General features: G+C 43.3%; 1 protein-coding gene across 1 annotated transcript; it reads right to left on the bottom strand.

Moving 5' to 3' along the window:
* Nucleotides 1-3,880: 3,880 nt before the first annotated feature.
* On the bottom strand, nt 3,881-18,602 carry LOC310770898 (WD repeat-containing protein 76-like; the record flags this gene model as incomplete). The annotated part of the gene is made up of 9 exons (XM_083663596.1): nt 3,881-4,136; nt 7,350-7,403; nt 7,499-7,651; nt 7,816-7,923; nt 8,157-8,272; nt 10,658-10,819; nt 11,072-11,225; nt 14,551-14,591; nt 18,510-18,602. 9 exons carry the CDS (start codon nt 18,600-18,602, stop codon nt 3,881-3,883), a joined length of 1,137 nt encoding a protein of 378 aa, XP_083519722.1.
* Between the last annotated feature and the right edge of the window lie 7,194 nt (nt 18,603-25,796).

Genomic DNA, 25,796 nt, shown 5'->3' with positions numbered 1-25,796 from the left:
TCTGCCTCTGTCTGTCTGTCTGCATAGTTTCTCCACACGATTAGCCGCCAGAAAAGCAGCACCCGACACTGAAAAGCCAAACAATTCTCAGCAGTCCGGTTTGGCTTTTCCGTGTCGCGCTGGGAGCCGGCGCACAAAAACGGAGCACTCCGAAAATAGACGCTGGGTGCGTGAGGCTGTGTGTTAGTGTGGGGAGGAGTTTGCAGCTGAGGGGGGGGGGAGAGGGGGGTGGGGCACGCAGGGCACCACACAACTACACCACGTCACTACATCAGAAAATATTAGCTAGAGTCAGTGAATGTGCTTGAAATGCTTCATTTCACAAAAGGCTGAATAACTCAGCTTCTAATTTGAAACGCCTGAAAACGCTGAAAACAACCTATCTTCTCCGGCTCATAACTAAAGAACGGAAAATGGTATCAATAAACTTTTTTTTGCTGATGATACAATAGAGTCTCCTTGTTCTTTGTGCGTGTTCGGTGTTTACATAGTAATATCACACAATATTCTGTGGGCCTCGAGAAATCACTGAAAACGCTCTGAAACTCTGGCACTGGGAGCGTCCGTTCTCCAAAAGTGGCTGGCACTCAATGAGTTAATTATAATATGTCAATTTACGTCTTTGCATCAGAGGATCAAACAGGAAGTGGGAGTGGCTTAGAGATTATATCCGTGGCATTTCAGGTGCGCAGGCCCCCCCCCCCCCCTCTCTGCCATGTTGGTCTGCTAGTCTGATCAGGAAGCCATGTATCGCTCCTGTTCCCCAGTGCTCTATTGATCCCTCCGTTTCCACGTGTATGGGTGTGACTGTGTGTGTGAGATATTATTTTGAATTAGCGTCCCCAATCTACTGAACGGGAGCTGCTGATGGCCCGCTCCACACTACCGACTGAGCTGTCCACACAAGCCGGGCTGTCTAGGTGTCATCGCCCCATGCTGATAGCAGGTGAGCTGCTCCCATTCACTTTGTGACTTCTTGTTTGATATTTCTGTGCAAAGACGTTCTGTGTTGTTGTGGCAGGTGTGGACTGACTAGACACGAGCTTGATCCTATTTTGAGAGCCAGATCTGTCACAATATATATATATATATATATATATATATATAGTAAATTCCTAGATAGATGCCACTGGGGAAGGGGGGGTGATCAATAAAACTACATTTTATGGAACAAAATTTACATCTTCAAAGAGGGCCTTCTCTACATCCATGCAGCGTAGAGATCCATCGTAGCTGAGGGTCAGCAGGTGGCTAGGATGAGTCCTGGAGAACATCATGCAGCTCACTGGACGCTGAGAGTGGGGCTCAAAAAGCAGCACGCCATCATCACCGTAATCACCACCCTTAACACGTTAAGTGCCATAGCCGAGATAATTCGTCTTACATAATCCAACGCTTGAGTGCCAGAGCCGAGTTTACTCGTCTTACATAAACATTTTTTTTTTTTGACGGTGGGACATCAATCAACAACTTTTACATCTTCGAGATCACTATTGGAGCAAGAGAATGTGTATAATCTATTTTACCGACCCACTAAGTGTTGACAGTGCTCCCCCAGACGACCGAAATCAAAGAAAAAACTGCCGCGGGAGCAAGCCATTCAAGGAAATGGCGAGGCGATTTTACAGTAATCCATTTCAGACTTGTCTTGCCGAGAGCGGCCGCGCGCAGGCAGCAGCACACAGAGAGCGGAAAGCGATTTGCAAAATAGATTATAGGTGAAACACACTTTGAAACACCTCAGAAAGGCCAGAATCAACATCTGCCCATCGCCCACGCATTCCCCGGCCCATCTTGACTCGCACAAGGAGCGTCCGCACGCAGGCAAGCAGGCAGGCAGGCACGCAGGCAGGCAGGCAGGCAGCAGCAACGCGCTTCTGACACGCCCGCCAGGAGGAAGGAGGAGAAGACACACGGAGGGAGGAGTTTGAATGAGAGGGGTGTTTCCTGTTGTTATGGAGGAAATTACTGTTCAAAACTATTGTTTAGAATGTCTGACGGTCTTACTGATGCCAAAAATGAATGGTTAAAGTGACTGTTTCACAAAAAGCCATTTATCTCGGAATAAATTTCCAGACGCTGAAACCATGCTGTACTCAACGGCTAATATCTACATAACTACTAACTCTGCAAACTAACTCTTTTAGACAGAGAAAGCACACATTCTATTAGTTATTTTTAGATGATTGGTGTTCATGAATTCTTAACAGAAAATAATCCTCGGCTGTTGTAAAATGAGCCAGAATCGTCAAAAACACCCCTGGCACAAGTTACCTACAGGATTGAAAACATGGCTGGCACTCAATGTGTTAAAGAGTAAATAATAAATAAATCAAGTTGTACTGTAACACTGTACTTTTCCCCTAAGTGTCCAGTCATTGATGTTTTACTTCAGGAACTCATTTCCTTGTCATTTTAGCGGACATCCACAGGCTGGCAAAAGTAGGAACCAAATTTATGTATTTTTTGTGTCACTGGAATACGATTCAGAACATCCAAACTCCCAAATTCTAAAAAGATGGTGTTAGCAAATGGTTATGATCAAAGCAAAGAAACTCACCAAGTTCCAGAGTCCTACATGCCCCCATTTATCTCCTGCAGCCATGAGCAGACTGCTAGTGCAGGGGTGGAAGGCAGCAGAGTATATGCGTTGTTGAACCACTTTGGCCACTTGATCTTCAGTTATCCTCATGGTCTTAAGGGAAGAGCGATACCTGCATCACCTGCAACCACAAAGATGAACTGTAAAAGACCACACAAAAATATATTGTATAGTCAATTCTATTTAAACGCCCAGCGATGCATCAACATTTTTTTTTTTTTACAAATGTCAGATGTCTAAATATTCAGACTTAAACATCATAAACAGTCAGGACACAAAGTGACAAACAGGAGTCATGAGGTAAAGTTGTTTGAAGCCACTGTAGTTATCATAGTCTGAAGTCTCTAGTCGACTTCCTCAACGGTGGGACTGTGAGCGGGCTCCCGCCTGCTCTCTGCAGCCCTGTGCAGGTGTTGCTCTCTGGTACAACACACAATCTCCAGCTCTTTCTACGGGTGCTGGTACTGTTCTTTATCAGCCAGCTGGTTGTTATCCAGCCAGGCGATGGCCTGGTGGCACCTCTCCGCACCTTCCTCTGGTCCTCCTCGCTAATCTTGCCCTTCACGTTGAAGGCGTATGACTCCAGGGATTTTTTTTTATTATTTTTTGTGCATTCGTGCAGGACTTCACCTGGGAGGATCGACAGGCAAGGGAACAACTGTGGCCGAAAATCAAGCAAGCCAGATCGCTGGGTAAGGTGGCTTTCTACAAAGGCCACGTTGCAGTAATTGATGGACGTACAGTAAAGGCTTAATGTATTAAATGCAAACAGCAGTCAAAAGAAACAAGAAAAAAAACATATAGACAATATTCCAAGGTTTGGCCTGCCATTAAGAGAACAGTATAAAACTCAATCAATTGTGACTCCAAGAATGAACAGTCTAAATTATTCGCCATACGGTGCATTACGCAAAACAGCCAGAAGATGGCGATGTTGCCCAAGGCAAACAGCCTGGCAGATAGCTAAAACGTCTAAAACAAGCAGCTATTGACAGCTGTCTATTTTTGAAAGAGCAGTTGGAGTATCAGGATGTTGGAAATAGTCCTGAAAGTGAGACAAATAGTAAAGGGAGAAACTAGGTTTTCTGAAGCTTTGAACCAATTGTGAACCTGGGGACATCTGCTGGTCAAATTTGAAACAGGATGCCCCCTAAAAACAATGATTTAGTAGCCTAGTCTACATTATCCTGAAACAAATCCAATTTGTGGGACTTCATAATAGACATATGTAGGCATTTATAAATGGTGGCGTTGTTCGTGCACGTTTTGGTCCTGGTCTCAGTTGGTGAAGACATGCAGGCGTCCTGAGTTGTTGCCGCCCAGCAAAGCATTCCTTGTAGGATGGAAGGCTGTGATGGACAGCACCGTGCTGAGGTGGTGGTCGTCTCTGAAGGAGTGCTGCAGCTGGCCGCTTTCGTGGAAGACCTGCACCTGGCGAGGCCGCTCCATGCTTCCCACCACAAAGCAGTCCTCTTGTTTAGGGTCCCACACTGCTGATAGCTTCGTCAGCCATCGGCCTGTGTTCAGGTTATGTCTGAAAATAAATTTCAGACAACTTAGCATACAGTATAGTCTGATGAAGAATGTGTTACCCACTTCTAGTAAAATCTGACTGGACTCACTGTAGCAGGAGTAATGGCATGTAAACAATTGCATTGCCTTTTCATGTGGTTTTTTCTACCAAAGAAAAAGAAAAGGAAATCCGCACTGTTTTTTAAGCTCCCACGTGAGTTTTTTAATTACAAAAAAGCAACGGGTCTTCATCAGGCAGTACAGAGAACAAGCTCTCTGTGCATGGGCATATATATAACCTCACATGGGGTGGTGGTGCCCCAATCAGGTGACGACAGACACCTGTGATCATTACAAAATACATAATTGTTGAAAGAGTCCACAAGAATACAACTTTTTTTAAAGATCATATAATAACAGAGGTAAACAAATTCTAAAATACCGATACAAAAGAAATACAAGAAGTAAAACATGCAGGTGAATATTATTATCCCTATCTATACCAATAAGAAACCAAAGAAATGTAAAAGTATAGTACGGTAGGCCAAGGTAGGTTCAGGCAGGGTTTGAACCCAGGACTCCCAGGTGAGAGTCGTACGTGCTACCCACATGACCGAAGAGCCAGGCACATGTCTACAATGGCCAAGGTGTATACATATAACAACAGAATATAATAAAGTTAAAACATCACAGCAATGGCTTGACGTCTAGTTCTTCATTGAGGCCATACGGTGCCAACGTGTTGAGTGTATATATGTGAAAAGCCACACGTTGTAAAAGTCATTGTTCGTGGTCACCTCCTCTAGGGGGCTTTTCAACCTTCTCTATCCCCATGTACCGGAGTGAGGAGATGCTGTGTCCTGCTTGTTTGAAGTGGACTGCAACAGGGTTACGTTCATCACCGCATCTGATGTTGCTGCAATGCTCGCTAATCCTAGTGCGGAGGGCTCTAGACATTTTCCCCACATAAGCTAATCCACAAGGACATTTTATCTTTAAAAAAGTTGTATTCTTGTGGAAAGACCTACTCTTTCAACAATTATGTATTTTGTAATGATCACAGGTGTCTGTCATCACCTGATTGGGGCACCACCACCCCATGTGAGGTTATATATATGCCCATGCACAGAGAGCTTGTTCTCTGTACTGCCTGATGAAGACCCGTGAGGGTCAAAATGTTGCTTTTTTGTAATTAAAAAACTAACCGTGGGAGCTTAAAAAACAGTGTGCGGATTTCCTTTTCTTTTTCTATACGCGTATTTTTTCCAGCACCTGTTGAAATAATCTTGGATGTGCGTGCACTCTACTCTTCTGCATATTTCTACCAAAGACACACGATTGTTAATTTTGGTTTGACATTTTTTTTATGTACGGTAATTTAAGTGCCGAGTTGGAAAGGCTTGTTGTCGCTGTGATACTGGCTTATAATAAAACTGTAATAAAAATAGAAACAGTGATAAGTATTATGATGACCTGAGATAAACCTTCTACTACCCAAAACTCAAATGTATCAATCACTGTGGCACTGATGAAGATCCGCCATTAGGCCCTCTCTGCACTTTCACACAGAACCAAGCAGCCCTGCCATACAGGAGTGTGCTTTAGATAGCATCCACCCCTCCCGGATTGAAATTAGGCGTGAACCATGGGCGTTAAGCTTATTATGTCTGAGGAGTCTATTTATTTAATTTTATTTTGCCTTTATATAAACAGGTAAATCAGTGCGACCTGAATTTAACGAGCAACTTTCAATATTCGTCTGATCGACTTTATGGATCACAAAGGCAGCATCATGTATTACAAGCTACACGTAACGGAAGGCTTTCTTACCTTTGGTTCCAGTTTTTTTATAAAGCATATACCCATGTTGTGAAGTAGCCTAATTAAGTCCGTTCTGAAAGCGTGTTGACTGGAAGAAAAAAAGTGTGAAACAGCTGCAGTCTGATTTTAATAACATTATCGACGGCGTCATTATAGACCACTTGGTTTCTACTTCTGGTTATGTCACTTTCAGAAGAACAGAGCGAATCTCAGGCACAGTGGGCAACGCAAGGCACACACCTGCTCAAGTGACTCGGGCTATAGTAGGAGCACAGTCTGAATGCTAACATTAGTTGTTTTTCGTAAGGGAACGCACAACAGGCGAGACAGCCTGCAGATATGCTTCGGTTAACTTATTTCTGATCGGAGAACTTCAATCTGGAGGTTGTTTTCCCTCAGTCCTCCTGTCATTTCTTTATGAATGAGCCGAGATTCCCGTCTTCCCGCGGCTTAGCCTTTTAGACAGACGTCGATTCTGCGCTGATACTACCTCTACCGGGGGAACGAAAGGCGTAACAAAATGACACGCCATTCCGTTCTTGCGACTTTTATACAGGAGGCATCATTCTACAGGCGGCGCCCCCGCCAGGCCAGTAAAAGAATTGCAATTTGTTTTTTTGTTTTTCTGCTCTCCCCAAAATTTAAATATACCTTTATGGCATATTATTACAATTACAATATAGCAATAATGGTGTTGACAGTAATAGAAGATGCCAAATCATTCAAAACAATCAGCATTTTGCTTTTAGGAGCATTGTGCCAGCGTGCGGCGCTGTTCCAAAACATGTAAACGTGTCGTTGCCTGCGAAACGCTCATCCCATAATACAAATGTTCGCATCGCATCCCATAATAGTATGATGATACTTGGGATGCCATTGCGAACATAGATGCGAACAGGTTAGCTAAAAGTTTAGCGTCACCAGCGAGGGGCCCCACCGTTGCGGTCGAGGTACATTTCGAAATCCCTCCAGGCCTGAAAATCTTTCTAGGGGAAACACTGCAGGAGGCGAGACATAACGCTGCAACGAACGCGGCTTTCACAGTCTGTGTTAAAGGGGCTATAGATTGAGACAGCTTTCCTGATTTCCCCTCCCCTGATCAGGTAACATAATGACTTTGGAAAAACAGTTAGCAAGCACGACTCCCATAAAGATATATAAAAAGTATACGGGTGCCTGGGTCGGAGGATACTAGTAGGTGACAGATGTCCCGGCACACGCGGTTTAAGAAAAAATATCTTATTTATTGTGGGCAAGCAAGGTGATGAACGTTTCGCCTAGAAGCCTTCTAGGCGAAACGTTCATCACCTTGCTTGTATAATAAGATATTTTTTCTTAAACCGTGTGTGCCGGGACATCAGTCACATAATGACTTTCCCACACTGAGAGGCTATGTTCAAGTGAGTGGATGTACCTGATGGAAGTCAGCAAAGGAGCTGTGGTGGTCATTGCTGAGGTGTCATATATCCTATGGAAAAAGAAAAGAAAATGCACATTCAATTTAGAGATGTAATTCCAAAACAAGTAGTGCAGTGCAAGTGCTTTAAGCTGTGTCAGCCCCACCTAATCGTGTTGTCCATACAGGAGCTGAGCACTCTGTTCCCTGTACTAGGGGAGAAATAAGCACTGGTTATGCTTAAAGAGTGGCCGTGCAGCTGGCAGACCGCCTGGCTCTCGGTCTTCTTCAGACAGCGGCTATCGTAAATACTCACAAGCCTGCAGAGAAGAAGGAAAATTAGTTTGGACTATTTATAGACTGGACAGACTACAGCTGAACTGACTACAAGCAGGCAATCCAATTTAACAACTTTAGAAAAGAAATGATCAAAGTGATTACTGCTCTGGAGAAAATATAAATTAATCAAAGATATGAGTCATACCTGCTCTCGGCCACTGCAAAGTACTGCTTGTTTAGTGGATGGACGCTAACACAGTGAAGGCTCTTGGGGTTGAGGGTGTAGAGGGTGTGGAGGGACTCATGGGAGTTGCTGCAGAGAAATTAAAAACATTAAGAGATTAGAAGCAGCTTTGTACCAGTCTGGAAAACATTATGCATGTTTCTGACAATGTTGTTTATGATTAATAAAAAAAGAGAGCAGGCGGTTAGCACTCTTCATGCTTACTGACATTCAACATGATGAAGAGAGATGGTAAAGAATAGAGAAGTGCTGCATTTTTTAAATCATTAATACAACAGTTGAAGAAGATGGCAGTATGTTACCCTGGGGTGCGCCTATCCACAATGGCAACATCTCCACCAAATTGCCCGACAACTAGTGTCATACAGTCATGTGACAGGAAGTCAAAGGTTTTCAGGCCATCTTCAATAGAATACACCTGGTAGGAAGTAGAAAATGATTCAGATCAGCTGGTGAAGTAGGAATATCTTAAAACTGGAGTGGGTTTACAATTCATGCACGATTTTACATCAACTTAATGAGGACATGGAATGTTTTTTTAAACATCTCCACTGATTTATAAGTTTGTTGCAAAGCAGTAATGAGTAAGTCCAGAATATTTCAGCAAAATTAACCGATGTTGTGCTTGAGGGCGGCTGTTCCAACTACAGATTGTTTATTTTTTCTATATGCACACATCCAGGGAGAATCGAATTGAAAACCTTAACAAGCGTTAATGACCCATGCCAGCAGGCGGGGGAGGATTTCTCAATGCAGAAAATATATAGAGAATATATAGAGAAGGTAAACACTGTCCATCTGCTTATATTACGGAGATTGTAAACTGATGCAAAGTGGGTTGAAAATCGGCAAAGCCTTCCTTTAATTACACATAGCTGCATCAAGACTTGTTTGTGTAAAAACTGTTCCTGAAATGGAACTGTACACCTGTGATGTCAGCCCCAGCAGAATGTCCAGCAACAAGTGATGTCACAGGTGTTTAACACCCATTTAGAATCCTACCCTTTTCTCCATACTGTATTTCTGCCCTGGGGGCCTGTATCTTATTATAATATATATAGGGGGGGGGGGGGGGGGGGGGGGGGTTCATAATGATCATGAGCCCAAAATGTAAATTCATTACCCCCGCCCCCCAAAAAAATAAAATAATAATAACACCGCGCTCTTCAAGTTAAAAGGTATTGGTTCAAACTGTACTTACTGGCTGAAATTATGATTATTATTATCATTATATATACAGTATATATATATTGTTACAGAGTGATATGTGATTGACATGTGATTGTCAGGGACCCCCTTGTTTAACTCATTGAGTGCCAATGACGTCGATCGACGTCAAATGCGTTTTTTGACGGTGGGACGTGGATCAAAGCCTCCTGCATCTCCTGTACAAATATTGTAGCTATTGGATGTGTATAACCTATTTTACGGACTCATTAGGTGGCGACAGTGCTCTCCAGATTAGAGAAAGGTCAGGAAAACAGTAGGAAAAAGCCCCGTGATGAAAGTGAAACCGCTCATGCTGCAGGCGGAGCCATATAGATTGCTCTGGCTGCAGCTGACGTTGGCTGCGAACAGCAGTCAATCCGCTCCCACAACTGAGCCCCTCTGCCTCTGTCTGTCTGTCTGCATAGTTTCTCCACACGATTAGCCGCCAGAAAAGCAGCACCCGACACTGAAAAGCCAAACAATTCTCAGCAGTCCGGTTTGGCTTTTCCGTGTCGCGCTGGGAGCCGGCGCACAAAAACGGAGCACTCCGCTGGGTGCGTGAGGCTGTGTGTTAGTGTGGGGAGGAGTTTGCAGCTGAGGGGGGGGGAGAGGGGGGTGGGGCACGCAGGGCACCACACAACTACACCACGTCACTACATCAGAAAATATTAGCTAGAGTCAGTGAATGTGCTTGAAATGCTTCATTTCACAAAAGGCTGAATAACTCAGCTTCTAATTTGAAACGCCTGAAAACGCTGAAAACAACCTATCTTCTCCGGCTCATAACTAAAGAACGGAAAATGGTATCAATAAACTTTTTTTTGCTGATGATACAATAGAGTCTCCTTGTTCTTTGTGCGTGTTCGGTGTTTACATAGTAATATCACACAATATTCTGTGGGCCTCGAGAAATCACTGAAAACGCTCTGAAACTCTGGCACTGGGAGCGTCCGTTCTCCAAAAGTGGCTGGCACTCAATGAGTTAATTATAATATGTCAATTTACGTCTTTGCATCAGAGGATCAAACAGGAAGTGGGAGTGGCTTAGAGATTATATCCGTGGCATTTCAGGTGCGCAGGCCCCCCCCCCCCCCTCTCTGCCATGTTGGTCTGCTAGTCTGATCAGGAAGCCATGTATCGCTCCTGTTCCCCAGTGCTCTATTGATCCCTCCGTTTCCACGTGTATGGGTGTGACTGTGTGTGTGAGATATTATTTTGAATTAGCGTCCCCAATCTACTGAACGGGAGCTGCTGATGGCCCGCTCCACACTACCGACTGAGCTGTCCACACAAGCCGGGCTGTCTAGGTGTCATCGCCCCATGCTGATAGCAGGTGAGCTGCTCCCATTCACTTTGTGACTTCTTGTTTGATATTTCTGTGCAAAGACGTTCTGTGTTGTTGTGGCAGGTGTGGACTGACTAGACACGAGCTTGATCCTATTTTGAGAGCCAGATCTGTCACAATATATATATATATATATATATATATATATATATATATATATATATATATATATATAGTAAATTCCTAGATAGATGCCACTGGGGAAGGGGGGGTGATCAATAAAACTACATTTTATGGAACAAAATTTACATCTTCAAAGAGGGCCTTCTCTACATCCATGCAGCGTAGAGATCCATCGTAGCTGAGGGTCAGCAGGTGGCTAGGATGAGTCCTGGAGAACATCATGCAGCTCACTGGACGCTGAGAGTGGGGCTCAAAAAGCAGCACGCCATCATCACCGTAATCACCACCCTTAAAGAGTAAATAATAAATAAATCAAGTTGTACTGTAACACTGTACTTTTCCCCTAAGTGTCCAGTCATTGATGTTTTACTTCAGGAACTCATTTCCTTGTCATTTTAGCGGACATCCACAGGCTGGCAAAAGTAGGAACCAAATTTATGTATTTTTTGTGTCACTGGAATACGATTCAGAACATCCAAACTCCCAAATTCTAAAAAGATGGTGTTAGCAAATGGTTATGATCAAAGCAAAGAAACTCACCAAGTTCCAGAGTCCTACATGCCCCCATTTATCTCCTGCAGCCATGAGCAGACTGCTAGTGCAGGGGTGGAAGGCAGCAGAGTATATGCGTTGTTGAACCACTTTGGCCACTTGATCTTCAGTTATCCTCATGGTCTTAAGGGAAGAGCGATACCTGCATCAAGACAACAGCCCATATTTTAACAAGACTAGGTCAAAACCTGTGTGTGATGTGTTCATACTAACACTAAGTCTGTTGACTTAAAGTACATAGCTGGACTGTGTGTGATGTGTTCATACTAACACTAAGTCTGTTGACTTAAAGTACATAGCTGGACTGTGTGTGATGTGTTCATACTAACACTAAGTCTGTTGACTAGTACATAGCTGGACTGTGTGTGATGTGTTCATACTAACACTAAGTCTGTTGACTAGTACATAGCTGGACTGTGTGTGATGTGTTCATACTAACACTAAGTCTGTTGACTAGTACATAGCTGGACTGTGTGATGTGTTCATACTAACACTAAGTCTGTTGACTAGTACATAGCTGGACTGTGTGTGATGTGTTCATACTAACACTAAGTCTGTTGACTAGTACATAGCTGGACTGTGTGTGATGTGTTCATACTAACACTAAGTCTGTTGACTTAAAGTACATAGCTGGACTGTGTGTGATGTGTTCATACTAACACTAAGTCTGTTGACTAGTACATAGCTGGACTGTGTGTGATGTGTTCATACTAACACTAAGTCTGTTGACTAGTACATAGCTGGACTGTGTGTGATGTGTTCATACTAACACTAAGTCTGTTGACTTCAAGTACATAGCTGGACTGTGTGTGATGTGTTCATACTAACACTAAGTCTGTTGACTTAAAGTACATAGCTGGACTGTGTGTGATGTGTTCATACTAACACTAAGTCTGTTGACTTAAAGTACATAGCTGGACTGTGTGTGATGTGTTCATACTAACACTAAGTCTGTTGACTTAAAGTACATAGCTGGACTGTGTGTGATGTGTTCATACTAACACTAAGTCTGTTGACTAGTACATAGCTGGACTGTGTGTGATGTGTTCATACTAACACTAAGTCTGTTGACTTAAAGTACATAGCTGGACTGTGTGATGTGTTCATACTAACACTAAGTCTGTTGACTAGTACATAGCTGGACTGTGTGTGATGTGTTCATACTAACACTAAGTCTGTTGACTAGTACATAGCTGGACTGTGTGATGTGTTCATACTAACACTAAGTCTGTTGACTAGTACATAGCTGGACTGTGTGATGTGTTCATACTAACACTAAGTCTGTTGACTTAAAGTACATAGCTGGACTGTGTGATGTGTTCATACTAACACTAAGTCTGTTGACTAGTACATAGCTGGACTGTGTGTGATGTGCTCATACTAACACTAAGTCTGTTGACTTAAAGTACATAGCTGGACTGTGTGTGATGTGTTCATACTAACACTAAGTCTGTTGACTAGTACATAGCTGGACTGTGTGTGATGTGTTCATACTAACACTAAGTCTGTTGACTAGTACATAGCTGGACTGTGTGTGATGTGTTCATACTAACACTAAGTCTGTTGACTAGTACATAGCTGGACTGTGTGTGATGTGCTCATACTAACACTAAGTCTGTTGACTTAAAGTACATAGCTGGACTGTGTGTGATGTGTTCATACTAACACTAAGTCTGTTGACTAGTACATAGCTGGACTGTGTGATGTGTTCATACTAACACTAAGCCTGTTGACTAGTACATAGCTGGACTGTGTGTGATGTGTTCATACTAACACTAAGTCTGTTGACTAGTACATAGCTGGACTGTGTGTGATGTGTTCATACTAACACTAAGTCTGTTGACTAGTACATAGCTGGACTGTGTGTGATGTGTTCATACTAACACTAAGTCTGTTGACTTAAAGTACATAGCTGGACTGTGTGATGTGTTCATACTAACACTAAGTCTGTTGACTAGTACATAGCTGGACTGTGTGTGATGTGTTCATACTAACACTAAGTCTGTTGACTTAAAGGGTTCTTTGTACGTTTAATCGGGTAGGGAGCAACACTGAGGCAAACAAGGGGCCAAAACCATAAGATGAGTCATCAAGAGTTAATTAACAAAAAGTAATAGATACAATATTAAAATAATTTAAAATACAATACAAATATAAAATACTAAAACTATAAAAAGTTAAGAAGCTCTAGTGTCCCTTCAGTAATTGCAGGTAATGCTGGTGTTATCCATGAGCGTGGCTTGTTTATCAGTCGCCTGCTTGCGCGTCCTTCGCGGGGCCACTGACCTCAGGTGGGCCACGACGTCCGCTGCTTACTGGTGTGGTCGCCTGCTGGCTGACCTGTGGTCCTTGTGTCATCTCCCTGTCATTGTTCCTCTCTGTCGTTTTCCCTTCTTTTCTGCTGGATGCTGCGCTCTCCTCATCCGCTCCAGGCAGCCACAGAGTGTGCAGGAGAACAGAGCGTCAAGGAGAGCACAGTGTCCAGTGAGCCTAACCGCTTCCCCCCCTCTTGATTACATAATTTGGCACTGTCCGCAGGATCCGGTTTTGGGAACAGCTGCGATAACCACTAGCTGATCGGTTAGCAGCTAGCAAGCTGTAGCTATCAGACTCTGCTGGTTTAACTAGCAGTGCTTACGCCTACATTCCACTAGGTCCGTGTTCGGTCCGTCTGCGCTGCGGTACGGCATTGGAGCCGATACGTTTCCACTCTAATCATTGTGTCAACTCCCACCTACTCCGCTGCGTTGCGTGTCTACTCCGTCCCAGCTCCGAAAAAGATACGCAAGGGTTCTATTTTTCACGGATGACGGAGCAAAGCCGCAGCAAGTTGGGCGGAGCCAGGCATGAAATCAACAGGGCAGAGGTGTTTACAGCATTCAATATCAAGCCAGAGGACAAATATGTATGAGGAAAAGTTCATAATTGAAGTGGAAAACCACAAAATAATATATGACACAACACATCCTTTTTACAAGGACAACACCAAGCAAGCCCACCCCTCCTCTGCTCCTCCAGTTGGGAACAATGATCTTCTGCCTGTTTGTCGTTGTATTTATCCCACATACAAATTGTCTCGCTCGATTTTACCGTGATAACCTGTGGGTCTCGTCACTCTAGCTGTCTGGCGGAGCAGAGCCGTGACGTGCTCTGCATGCAGCCGGTTAGTGTTGGCGCAGCACAGAGCACGGAGCAAAACCGGAGAACAGCTGCAACGCAACGCAATGCAACCAGTGCAATCCCGGCGTTACAGTGCCGCGCATGAGCCAACTGTCCTTATGTTACACCGTGTATGGGTGTGCCACGTCCCACCTCCACGGCCAACCAATGGTGTCATTTCACCATTCAGCCATTCGTATTTGTAGGGCTGGCCCTGCTGATGCGGTCCAACCAAAAATCTATCTCTACCAAGAATGCAGTGACCAAAAGATCAAACTGTTTTGCATGAGAAATCTTAGAAAACTTACTCTTTCAGATCAGGCTGCATCTTTTCTTCTTTTGTGGGGTCCTGTGAAAAGAATTACACAATTTCAAAAATGTACCAAATAGACCAGGGGCCGGTTGCACCAACTGGTCTTAACTATGCCTGGTCATAACTCCTACGTTGGTCTTAGTTAAGACCAGTCTTTAGAGTGGACTTACGCCTGTTGCACCGACAGGGCTTACGTCTGGTCTTAACTACGCCGGTCGTAGCGATGCGCGTCCATGTGAAAGCCACATTTCACGATGTATGTCTGAGTGGGCAGGTGGTTAAATTACACTTTACAAACCATTAACTCATTGGCTGCCAGCCACTTCTGGAAAACGGATGCTCCCAGTGCCAGCCCTTTCAGAGCGTTTTCAGTGATTTCTCAAGACCCACAGAATATTGTGTGATATTACTATGTAAACACCGAACACGCCCAAAGAACGATGAGACTCTCTTGTATCATCAGCAAAAAAAAGTTTATTGATATCATTTTCCATTCTTTAGTTATGAGCAGTAGGGCTGTTGAAACGAATTTTGATATTCGAATATTATTCGAATTTAAAGTCCCTGGAAACCAGAAATATTTCTTTATTATTTAGCATTTTGAGTTCATCACATCACAGGAGCCTATGTTAATAAGCCACCAGCCAAATTTGAACGATGATGAACGTCGCAAAGTATATAAATTTAGGTTTGACAGTCGTGGCAAAAGCAATGAAAATCTATTCGATTTGAGAGTGTCCTTTTTCCCACGGACTGTGTGGGCGTGTCCACAATTCTCAAGTGCGAGAGGAGCAGGGGAGGGGGCGAGGGGGGGAGGGGGCTAGTCTGCGACAACGAAACGCTGGGCGGTTCCAGCGGCAGGGGGCGCGAGGTTGAAATGGACCAATCAGACACGGAAATAGAGCAAGACAGCCTATCAAGATGCAGCTCAAAGCGGCTTTGAGCTGCTTTCCTCTCTCCTCTGCTCCGAGAGGGAGAGAGGAGAGAGAGAGAAAAGAAGGAAATAAAGTGTGTGTGTGTGTGTGTGTGTGTGTGTGTGTGTGTGAGTGTGTGTGTTCGCGCGTTGCTCCGCGGCTCTGTCTCTCTCTCTCTCTCTCTCAGAGAGAGAGAGAGAGAGAGAGAGGTGTCGGGTTTCAGGCCATTCTCTGAGTGTGTGTGTTCGCGAGTTGCTCCGCAGCTCTGTCTCTCTCTCTCTCTCTCGCTCTCTCTCTCTCTAGAGAGAGAGAGAGAGAGAGAGAGAGACAGAGAGAGAGAGAGAGAGAGAGAGAGAGAGAGAATGGCCTGAAACCCGACACCTTGCTAATCTCACAAGCATAGGCACACAGAGGAGACGGACAGCGAGGGAGCGCTGTCACTGGGGGCAAAGAACGGACTTGCCATCAGGGCCGTAGCCAGGGTTCCGAAATAGGGGAGGTCCAGCAAGGGGAGGCGGATTCGGCGGCGCCCCAACGGGCGCCGCCGGAAAAAAATTGAGTTTTTTTTTTCCCTTTTTAAGCCATATTTAGAGTAATATATCATTTTAAATCAACATTAGGATTATACTGTTGTGATGTCATTATTCAGTATATTCTCTTTCATGTCACCACCTGCTCAGCTCTCCTGTCAACATAATTGTAACTAACAAACACAAACTGTTTTAGCCAAATTCATATCAAAATGACACCTACAAACACAGGTACACAACACAAGCCGTACACAACACACAAAGTCATCATCGATAATAAAAAAAACATACAGAGGGACATTTATTTATTCCTGATAGGAACGATTGAAAAATAAAATAAAATATATTATGTTGTTTTTACCTTTACACCACCTCTTTTTGTTACTTATTGGGTCATGAAACTGAAACCATGCATATAGCCACCTGCATACCTGACTTCGGGAGCTTGGCAATTGGCATCATGCATGATTAGCCAGTAGCATCCCAACGTGTCACACAGGTAACATTACTTAAGAGACAGACTAAACACTTACTTTCTTGGTTGTTGCTAAAAAATCTGTCAGTGTCACTCACTGTCTGTCGTTCACTCGCTCACTGTCTCGCAGCTCGCTCACCTTCAATTATCTCGCCAGGCAGACAGACAGTCATCACTCACCACCAGGGGCGGACTGGGATCATAATTCAGGCCGGGCATTAGATACCAAGCAGGCCAGGCCGATACGGGCCGACGCGCGTGAAAAAATTTGGGGCGTTTGAAGCTCAATTTGGGCCGTTTGAAGCCCAATTTGGGCCGTTTGAAGCCAGATTTGAGCCGTTTGAAGCCCTATTTGGGTCGTTTAATGCCAGATTTGGGCCGTTTGAAGCCTGATTTGGGCCGTTTGAAGCCCAATTTGGGCCAAGTCCAATTTTACAATGAGATGCACCCACTTTAAACCTGAATAAAGTAATAAAACCACTAGTAAACCAGTAGGCGGCGCCTGGCCTGCTGTTCAGTGAGTGGCCTGGCCTGGCCTGCAAAAAAAAAAAAAAAAAATTTTTTGGCAGGCTGAAATATTAGGGGAGGTCCGGACCTCCCCGTCCTCATAGCTAGCTACGGCCCTGCTTGCCATAGGTGGGTGCGGATTGCGCGCGTGTACAAAGGTTATATAGAGCTTATGACGTCATAAGCTCCTGCGTTTTAGCACCTCACGCACTGCTGTCTTCAATGAGGAAGTACTTTTTAGAATCTTGTAGAAAAGTGGCGATTTTAAGGCTTTGGGTTGAAAGTAATGTATAATAATTTCGGAGGCACAAAATTACTAACATAAGACCCTAAATAACATAGTTAGAACGTTTTTGTGGATTTTGGTTTCCAGGGACTTTAATAATTATGAACGAAATTCGATTATTATTATTTTTTTAAAACGATTTTTTTTTTTTTTTTTTTAGAACACTAGAACAGTGACAAGTTCTGACAACATACTTGAAGAAAAGAGTGTTAACTGAAGTTGACTGTTGAAGCTGCTATACTGATGTAAACCTACCTGTAGCTCTTAAAATGTATGTTCATTCATTGTTAATGTCGTGCTATTTAATCATAGCATAAAGTAAAAGTTGAATCGTTTCTCTCCCCCCCCCATCTGCCAGTTTGAAACCTCTCAATCAGCTCCTCGTCATTATACATGTCCAATGGATTGCTTCTGTCCCCAATTACTCTCTCCCGTCTAAATGCCCGCTCATTGTAGAGACGATACACAAGACAACGTGCCATTTTCAAGCTGCGCTGTCACTATACTGCACCTTAAGGCCTAAACATGGTCGACCTCAAGAGGTTCCTAACAATTTTGTCTGAAATTTGCTGGATAATTAGTTCTTTGCCCAAGGATCAGTTGATTAGGTTTTGGTGGTGATTGGGATGTGGAATTTCCACCATATAACATGATAATTTTCATGTTTTAGCCCCAGCTATTATTTTATATGTGCTGGTGGTGGGAAAGTACATCTGGGACTACCATTTTTGGTTGCCATGTGCCATTTTCCCACCATTTTGCTTCGAAATAATTTCTCATAATTATTCACATTATTATTTCATAATATGGTGAATGCGCGAGTCACAACATGTACATAGGAGTACAAATGGATGTCCCGAGCAACATTACATTATTTGACTCCATTTGATCAGTTTACAAGCACACGACTTCTCCATGTCACCGCCCCTTGTGCACGAAGGGCCGCACTATTGGTTCTGCGATGCAGTTTTTTTTTACTCTCAAATTGTTTCCACCCAGTTTTAACAAGGAAAGCCGAGAGAAAGTTCCATCTCTGGTTGACCAACGCAGATATAGAGACTGAGAACTGAGTCTATGTGAGGACAATCTAGAGAGCCACCAGGTTGATGGCACATTGAACATGGAGCTTACATTTCAGGGCTGTGATGAACATGAAACATATGAATCCCATAATATCTGAAAAATAAAAAAGATGAAAAGTCACCAGCTCAGCACAACTGAAAGTAGAAGGCAAAGTCATACCTCAGAGCAGAGCTCAAGCAGCTGTGGAGGCAGTCGACTGCCCTCTTCCATGTTCACTGGAACCATGGGCAGCTTCTTAGGCAACCGAGACATTCATGTGAGGGAGAAACAGCAAAATAAGAGCAACAAAGGAAGAAAGACAGAAAGAAAGAAAGTGAGCAAAAGACAAGAGAAAAACAATAAACTAAACCTTGGGAATGGAGCAGCACTCATGAAGTGAATGATATTAGGGATGGGCATTGTAAGGGATTTAAATTTTAAATACTCGAGTACTCTCCTTCTGTTATGAAAGAGTACTCGAGTACTCTCCCCCCCCCGGGGGAACGACACACACACATGAAAGATCCTAAGTTTGGCTATGTTAAGCAGTTATCATTAGCATTCGCCAAATGCCTGTGATGAGAGCAGGGGTGATCTGCTTTGTATGGGGCTGTTCACAGCAACTTCACACACATTACCAATTTTGCATGGAAAAAGCGCTGCCTGGTGCACTTTTTAGTTTTTACAGATTGACTGTGATAAGGTGATCCGGTGAGCCGGAACAACTGGCGACCATATAACTGGCGACCGTCAGCCAATTGCATCTGTGGTTTCCACAGCTACGCCAGCTGTTGAAAGGACGCAACAGAATACGTAGCTGTCCTTGTGAATGCCTCCGTTTCGTTTCCCAAATAACATATCAAAACATACCTGTCTGACTGAGTCGTCTCATTAGTCCAACCGTGTCACGCAGGCTAAACACTCAGTCGCATTCTGAACTGACGATGTTTTGTTGTTGAAAACAGGAAGAGCACGCACTCAGCACAGGTTGGCCACGCCCACAGATCATCCTGCGACCAATCAACCACCAATCTCAATGGAAAAATACCCTCAATCGCCAAACATACTACAAGATGCAATACAATGCAAGATTATATTTGATTTTAATATTGTTTTCTATTTGATCACAATTCTGTAATTGCTCAGTATTGATTTTGTAATGTAATGACTGAATGCCAGACTGTGTTAACAGAAAAAAAGTCTTAACACATTTCCTCTTCCAAGATACATTATTTACTTTGTTGCCTACTATGAAGAACATATAAATATGACAAACGCATACATATGAATTACTGTAGGCTATATTTTATCCCATTTGTATGCATTGTGTCTCTTGTATAGTGTGCTGTTTACCTTGGTGGAGTTGGAGTGTCCTGTTGATAGTATTGTGTTTCTCGTACTCTGTGACTTGTCCTGGGTTTTACCATTGTGAATTTGCTGCTGTAACAACTGCTATTCACCTCAGGACATATATCATCTTTGTAACACAAGAGATGAGCAGTTGTAGGAAACCCACTATATGGGCAGAAGTATGAACACCTAAACATACTGTGATTGTTGAGCATCTCTTAAAAAAACATGGGCATTAACATGTGTCCAATAGAGAGCCAAATGACAAAGTCAACAGAATGCTTCTAAAAATAAGTTTAACTTGGTCAAACCAAGCGATTCAGCTATATTTAGACACCAGAACATTTCACTCGGACCAAAACGTCAACAAAAAGTCTAAAAAAACATCTTTAACTTGCTTTTTTCTTTGCTTTTTAGGTCTGAGTCAAATGTTATATGGCCCCTCGGCCCCTCCTGATTCCAATTCTAAATACTGTATAGCTGAATCACTTGGTTTGACCAAATCAAACTAGGCTACTTTTAGCATTTCATGAAATGTCCATGGAAAAAAGAATTGCAGATGAAATCCCTTGGTTCGTGTGCCTAAACCAGTTGGATCACACACAAATTAATGGAGCAAATGTTTGATTCAACCACACGGAAATAGTGGAGTTTTAAGATCCTGCATCAGCTGGACAACAATGTTGACAAGACCAAAAATGCATTATAGAATTGAGCCCCCCCCACACACACACAAGTTATTTTAATGAGGGCAGGCCTAAATCAAATACTGTCCCTCAGAGCTAAACTAAGCAAGTAGCCTAAGCTAGGTGGAGGTATATTGCATCTTTTTCCAAGCTTGGGTGTCCATGACCCCAGTGTCCCATCAGGTCATCTACTGCAGTGGTTCCCAACCTTTTTTTGTCTTATGTACCCCTTGAGCTGTTTTGCCATGCCAATAGTAGCCTACCCCCTCACTCATGCCTGTTGATGATGCTCCTAAATTTGTTCTATAACTTTTAGTGTAATAATATGCAGACGTACAAAGAAATCCATACAAAATATATGTTTCACTGAACTGACGTGTTTGGGATTGGCCTCCTTTTTCCTTTTATAACCAGGCTCTCCTAAATCTGAATCTGGAGCGACAGCAACTGGACGTTTTTGAGCCATTTATCAGTCATGTAACAGTTGACACCTGTCGGGGGGAACTAGTGCATGTGCGTGCATGTGCCATTTTAACAATGGGCTTATGAAATTACTTTTGAAATTATTTTTCTCCCATCATTTTGGAAATAAATTGTAATGCCAAATCTTTCCAAGTACCCCCTGCAAGCTGCTCAAGTAGCCTACCCCTAGGGGTACACGTACTCCTGGTTGGGAAACACTGATCTACTGTATATGCTCCAATTTCACAGCGGGTAGTACAAATGTTTTAAACGGCTGCTATTAGTGTTGGGAACAAGTGGATATACCGGTACATGGAAACCATTGACAGTGTTTTTTTCTGTTAACAAAGTCTGGCATTTCCAGTCATTAGTGATCATACATTACAAATTCAAGACAAGAAGAGCAATTTAAAAAAAAATATAGAAAATAAATTAGAATTCAAACTAATTATAAATAAAATACATAACAAATGAGTCAGAGGTCTAATCAGAAATCAAAATAGCCTATATGTTTTGGAAATCACTCAAGGCGTGTCTGGTTTGTACACATTTCACTGCTTTCTTGAAATTAATAATCTCATTCATGAGGACTAAAAACACTGGTCTGGCATTCTGAATCTATACATCTGTGGATAAATTAGCCATAATAATTAAACTATTGTACATCATTTCATTTTTTGTCTTGTTTTCATTTATTGTTTATTTGAGTAGAGACAGAGACATATAGCCTACATAGGACATTTAAACAAGAAACGGTCTGATGTCATATATCATAACATTTATAGCCTAAGCTAATTTGCTGTTTGTCCCTAGATGTTATTAAAGCAAATATTAAAAGCAAATATAATCTTCCATTGTAACTGTGTTGGTCGCAGGATGATCTGTGGGCGTGGCCAACCTGTGCTGAGTGCGTGCTCTTCCTGTTTTCAACAACAAAACATCGTCAGTTCAGAATGCGACTGAGTGTTTAGCCTGCGTGACACGGTTCCTCAGGTCTCATGAGACATCTCAGTCAGACAGGTATGTTTTGATATGTTATTTGGGGAACGAAACGGAGGCATTCACAAGGACAGCTACGTATTCTGTTGCGTCCTTTCAACAGCTGGCGTAGCTGTGGAAACCACAGACGCAATTGGCTGACGGTCGCCAGTTATATGGTCGCCAGTTGTTCCGGCTCACCGGTGTTAGCCGTTAGCCTCCCTCAGTAAAAGTAATTCCCAATACATGTCGGTAATCATTCCATACTGCTTCTTGATCACTGTTAAGTAAATCCACTTATTAAAAACTCTGGTGTTCTGCCAAAAAGTGATAACTGCAAACATGATAACTGCAAACAGTAATAATGTTCGCTAACGTTAACCGCAAAAACCACCAACGACATCCGAGTGATGGTCCCCGCCCGTGGTGAAACACGGAACGTTTGGCTATGGTAAACAAAGTTACTGTCAGGGGTCCGTTAGTCAAAGTGGTCCGTCCGAGTAAAAAACATCTAACGTTAACATCTTTGCTTGCACATCTATATATAAATTGGCCATGAACGGAAAACAACTGCAATCAAATCTTGTTTATTTTACATCTGCTGAATATAGATTGCGTTAATATACATGGACGTCTGTGTTGCTGGCGATTCGCCAGACGCTGTTAACGTTAGATCGGCCATTTTTATAGGGGAGGGGGGTGGGCGAGTACCCGGACAGCGGAAATGGTACTCGAGTACTCTCGTTACAAACGAGTACTCGAGTACCCGAGTACTCTCCCCCATCCCTAAATGATATTAGTATACGCTATCATTTCTGTCCTTCAAGTTTTGTGAGATTGTTTTTATTTGTGTATGGGGAATTGAAGCCAGCCATTGCAGTCAGTCATTCACTTACATGTTCATAGGACAATGGGTTTAGGCCTAGGTAGGGTAAAGGTAAAGTCCCACTGATTGTCACACAATGTGTGAAATTTGTTCTCCGCATTTGACCCATCCCCTGGGGGAGCGGTGAGCGGCAGCAGCGGGAATCATATGGCGATCTAATCCCCCAATTCCAACTCTTTGATGCCGAGTGCCAAGCAGGGAGGCAATGGGTCCCATTTTTATAGTCTTTGTAGTTAGAGAATTTTAGCAAAATGCTTGGACCATCTGTGAAAGAATTTACTACCAATAGCTTTCTTCACCAATGTGTTCTTATAGGTGTCTAGAATCACCTCTCAATTAGTGCAAACCCAAATCCTCGTGGAAAATCCTGGAGAGCCAATCAAAGTTAAGGTGCCCCGAGGGCTTGGGTGAAAAATATGATAAAAATTAAAAGTCTAAAATGAACTTGTGGGGTGTCTAACTAGGGGTTTTCAGGGGTGCTGAATCCATTCCAAACATTATTTTTGAGTAAAAATGTCTCCCTGACCATATGATATTGGTATATTGGTTATTGTTATGTAAAGCACAGTGTATAATCATCAGGATTTTCCACGAGGATTTGGGTTTGCACTAATTGAGAGGTGATTCTAGACACCTATAAGAACACATTGGTGAAGAAAGCTATTGGTAGTAAATTTTTTCACAGATGGTCCAAGCATTTTGCTAAAATTCTCTAACTATTGGTATGACTCGGCCGGGGATCGAACTCACAACCTCCCAGTCTCAGGGCGGACACTCGGACCACAAGGCCAATGAGCTGGTGAGGGTGACCAGATGTCCTGCTTTGTGCAGGACTGCACCGCATTTTCATCACTTTTCACGCGTCCCGCAAATTGAGACGATGTCCCACATTTGCGTGAGACCGAGGCAGATAGAAAGGGAGAGCGAGGGGGAGAGCGAGATAAAGAGAGGGAGCGCGAGAGAGAGAGCACAGGGCTTGCACCCAGCGCCTGCTCGTTAACTTCACTTAACGACACTACTGCAGCCGTGAGTAGGCTACTCCCAGTAAAAAATACCAATACCAATAGAGAGCCGCAGAAATGAGTCCGGAAAACATCGATGCTAACTAGGGCTGCACGATATGAGGAAAAGCTGCGATGTGCGATAACACTGTTCAATATTGCGATGACGATATGACCTGCGATGAATAAAAAAATGCTATAAAAAAATATATTAATGGGGGGGTGCTCCGATCCGGCTAAGCCACGATCCGATTCCGATTCCTGGGGTCACGATCCGATTCCAGAATCGATTCTCGATTCCAACGATTCTCGATTCCAGAATCTAGAATCGATTCTCAATTATGTAGTTTTATATTGCAATAACACACAAAGGTAAATCTAAGACAAAAAATGACAAATGTATTAATGCTGAACTTCAAATTCAACTTCTGAAGTATTACAGTGAGGGCCTAAATTCATTTTGCAATATGAGTGTGTTAATTTAAGCATACGTATCAGTAAGTGGCACGGGATTCTCAAAGCCTGTGTTGAGGGTCATGAACAATAATGCACTCTTGAAGCTAAAGAAAATCCAAAACCAACAAGTTAATTATTTACATTTTTACTTCAATGTAGAACAGTCATTTGTTACACATGAGATTACTTTTAGCCTTTTAGTCATAACGATTATTGAAAGATATTCCATATTCCAGACTGAAATGTTATAACAGAAGTGGAGTATTGGCCAGAATGACATGAACATTTGGACACTTATTCAGCCGGTATTTTTTTTTTTTTTTTTGCGATAACACGGGACTTTTGCGATGTGTTAATCGTGCATTTGCATATCGCGATGACGATGAAAATACGATAAATCGTGCAGCCCTAAAGCTTCTGGCATACTCTTCGCGCCCAGCCAAGCGCATAGGGCGCACGGCGATTATGACGACATCGCACGGGGCGTGTCGGGGGGCGAGGCCTGAGCGCAGCGCGGCGCGTCCATGGAGATTTTTCTATCAGCGCGTCAGTTTTGCTGCCTGTGCCTGAGATCTCCGTGGTAGGCTATCAGCGGATATCTGCTGTGATTGAGTCCTCACCGTCGTAAAGTCGCCTTCAAAGCATGCTGTTCGATTATAACGAACTAGTTGTGTGGCTTAGCCTTCCCAAATGTGGAGGGGTCGTTTTTTATAATTTAATACATAGAATTGGGAACGTTACATTCAATTTCATTCAGACTGCCTGGAGCCTGGAGCTGCGCACTGAGTATGTTCTGTTTTGGCCCGCGCAGAGTGCGCGCGCCCTCCTCTGAGCCCCGCCTCCAGCGCGTGCGCGAAGAGTATGCCAGAAGCTTTATGCTAACACTTCCGGGTTCTTCACTGTTTCTGCCTATCGGATTTTTGAATGGGTTTTTGGCGCGATGCTTCAAATGAGGTCTGTGGTTAACGCAAGCTTATTCAAACGCGAACCAGTGTTCAGCAGGATAATCTTCACACATGAGGGCCACTTTTATGAGTTTTTAAGCTTTTACGTGCCGTTAAAAGGGCGGCTAGCTAGCAAACGGCTAAATGAGACTACACTGTTGAGTCGACGGGGATATTATACGTCAATAACATCATCACTTCAAAGGACGAACACGGAAATTCTCTTTCCCTCACCTGGTTCAGCAAAGGGTAATCAGTGCACAGCAGCGCACACAACAACACTACAGGTTGAATTTGGCTGTGGTGATGTGACGTGGAAGCCTATGCGACACTGTGTGTAGTTCTGGAATAGCTTAGCATGAGCTTTTTACTTCTCGGGCTCGCATTTACGCTTCAAAACTCATAAAAGTGGTCCTCATGTGTGAAGATTATCTCGCTGAACACAGGTTCGCGTTTGATTAAGCTTGCGTTGCCCACAGACTTTATTTGAAGCATCGCGCCAAAAGCCCATTCAAAAATCCCATAGGCAGAAACAGTGAAGAACCCGGAAGTCCGGGACTTCCGCATTCCGACTACAAAAATACGTCATTTTATTTTACGTAGTGGAAGTGGTCCCTGGGGAATTTGGTTTGGTACGTAGTGGTACTTGGTCGGAAAAGTTTGGGAACCCCTGCTCTATGTCATGCAAATATAGGCTACTTAAC

This window comes from Poromitra crassiceps (genome assembly GCF_964638095.1).
Source record: "Poromitra crassiceps genome assembly, contig: HAP1_SCAFFOLD_257, whole genome shotgun sequence".
NCBI lineage: Eukaryota > Metazoa > Chordata > Actinopteri > Beryciformes > Melamphaidae > Poromitra > Poromitra crassiceps.
The sequence above is the reverse complement of the archived record's forward strand: the minus strand, read 5'-3'. Positions and strand labels throughout refer to the sequence as shown.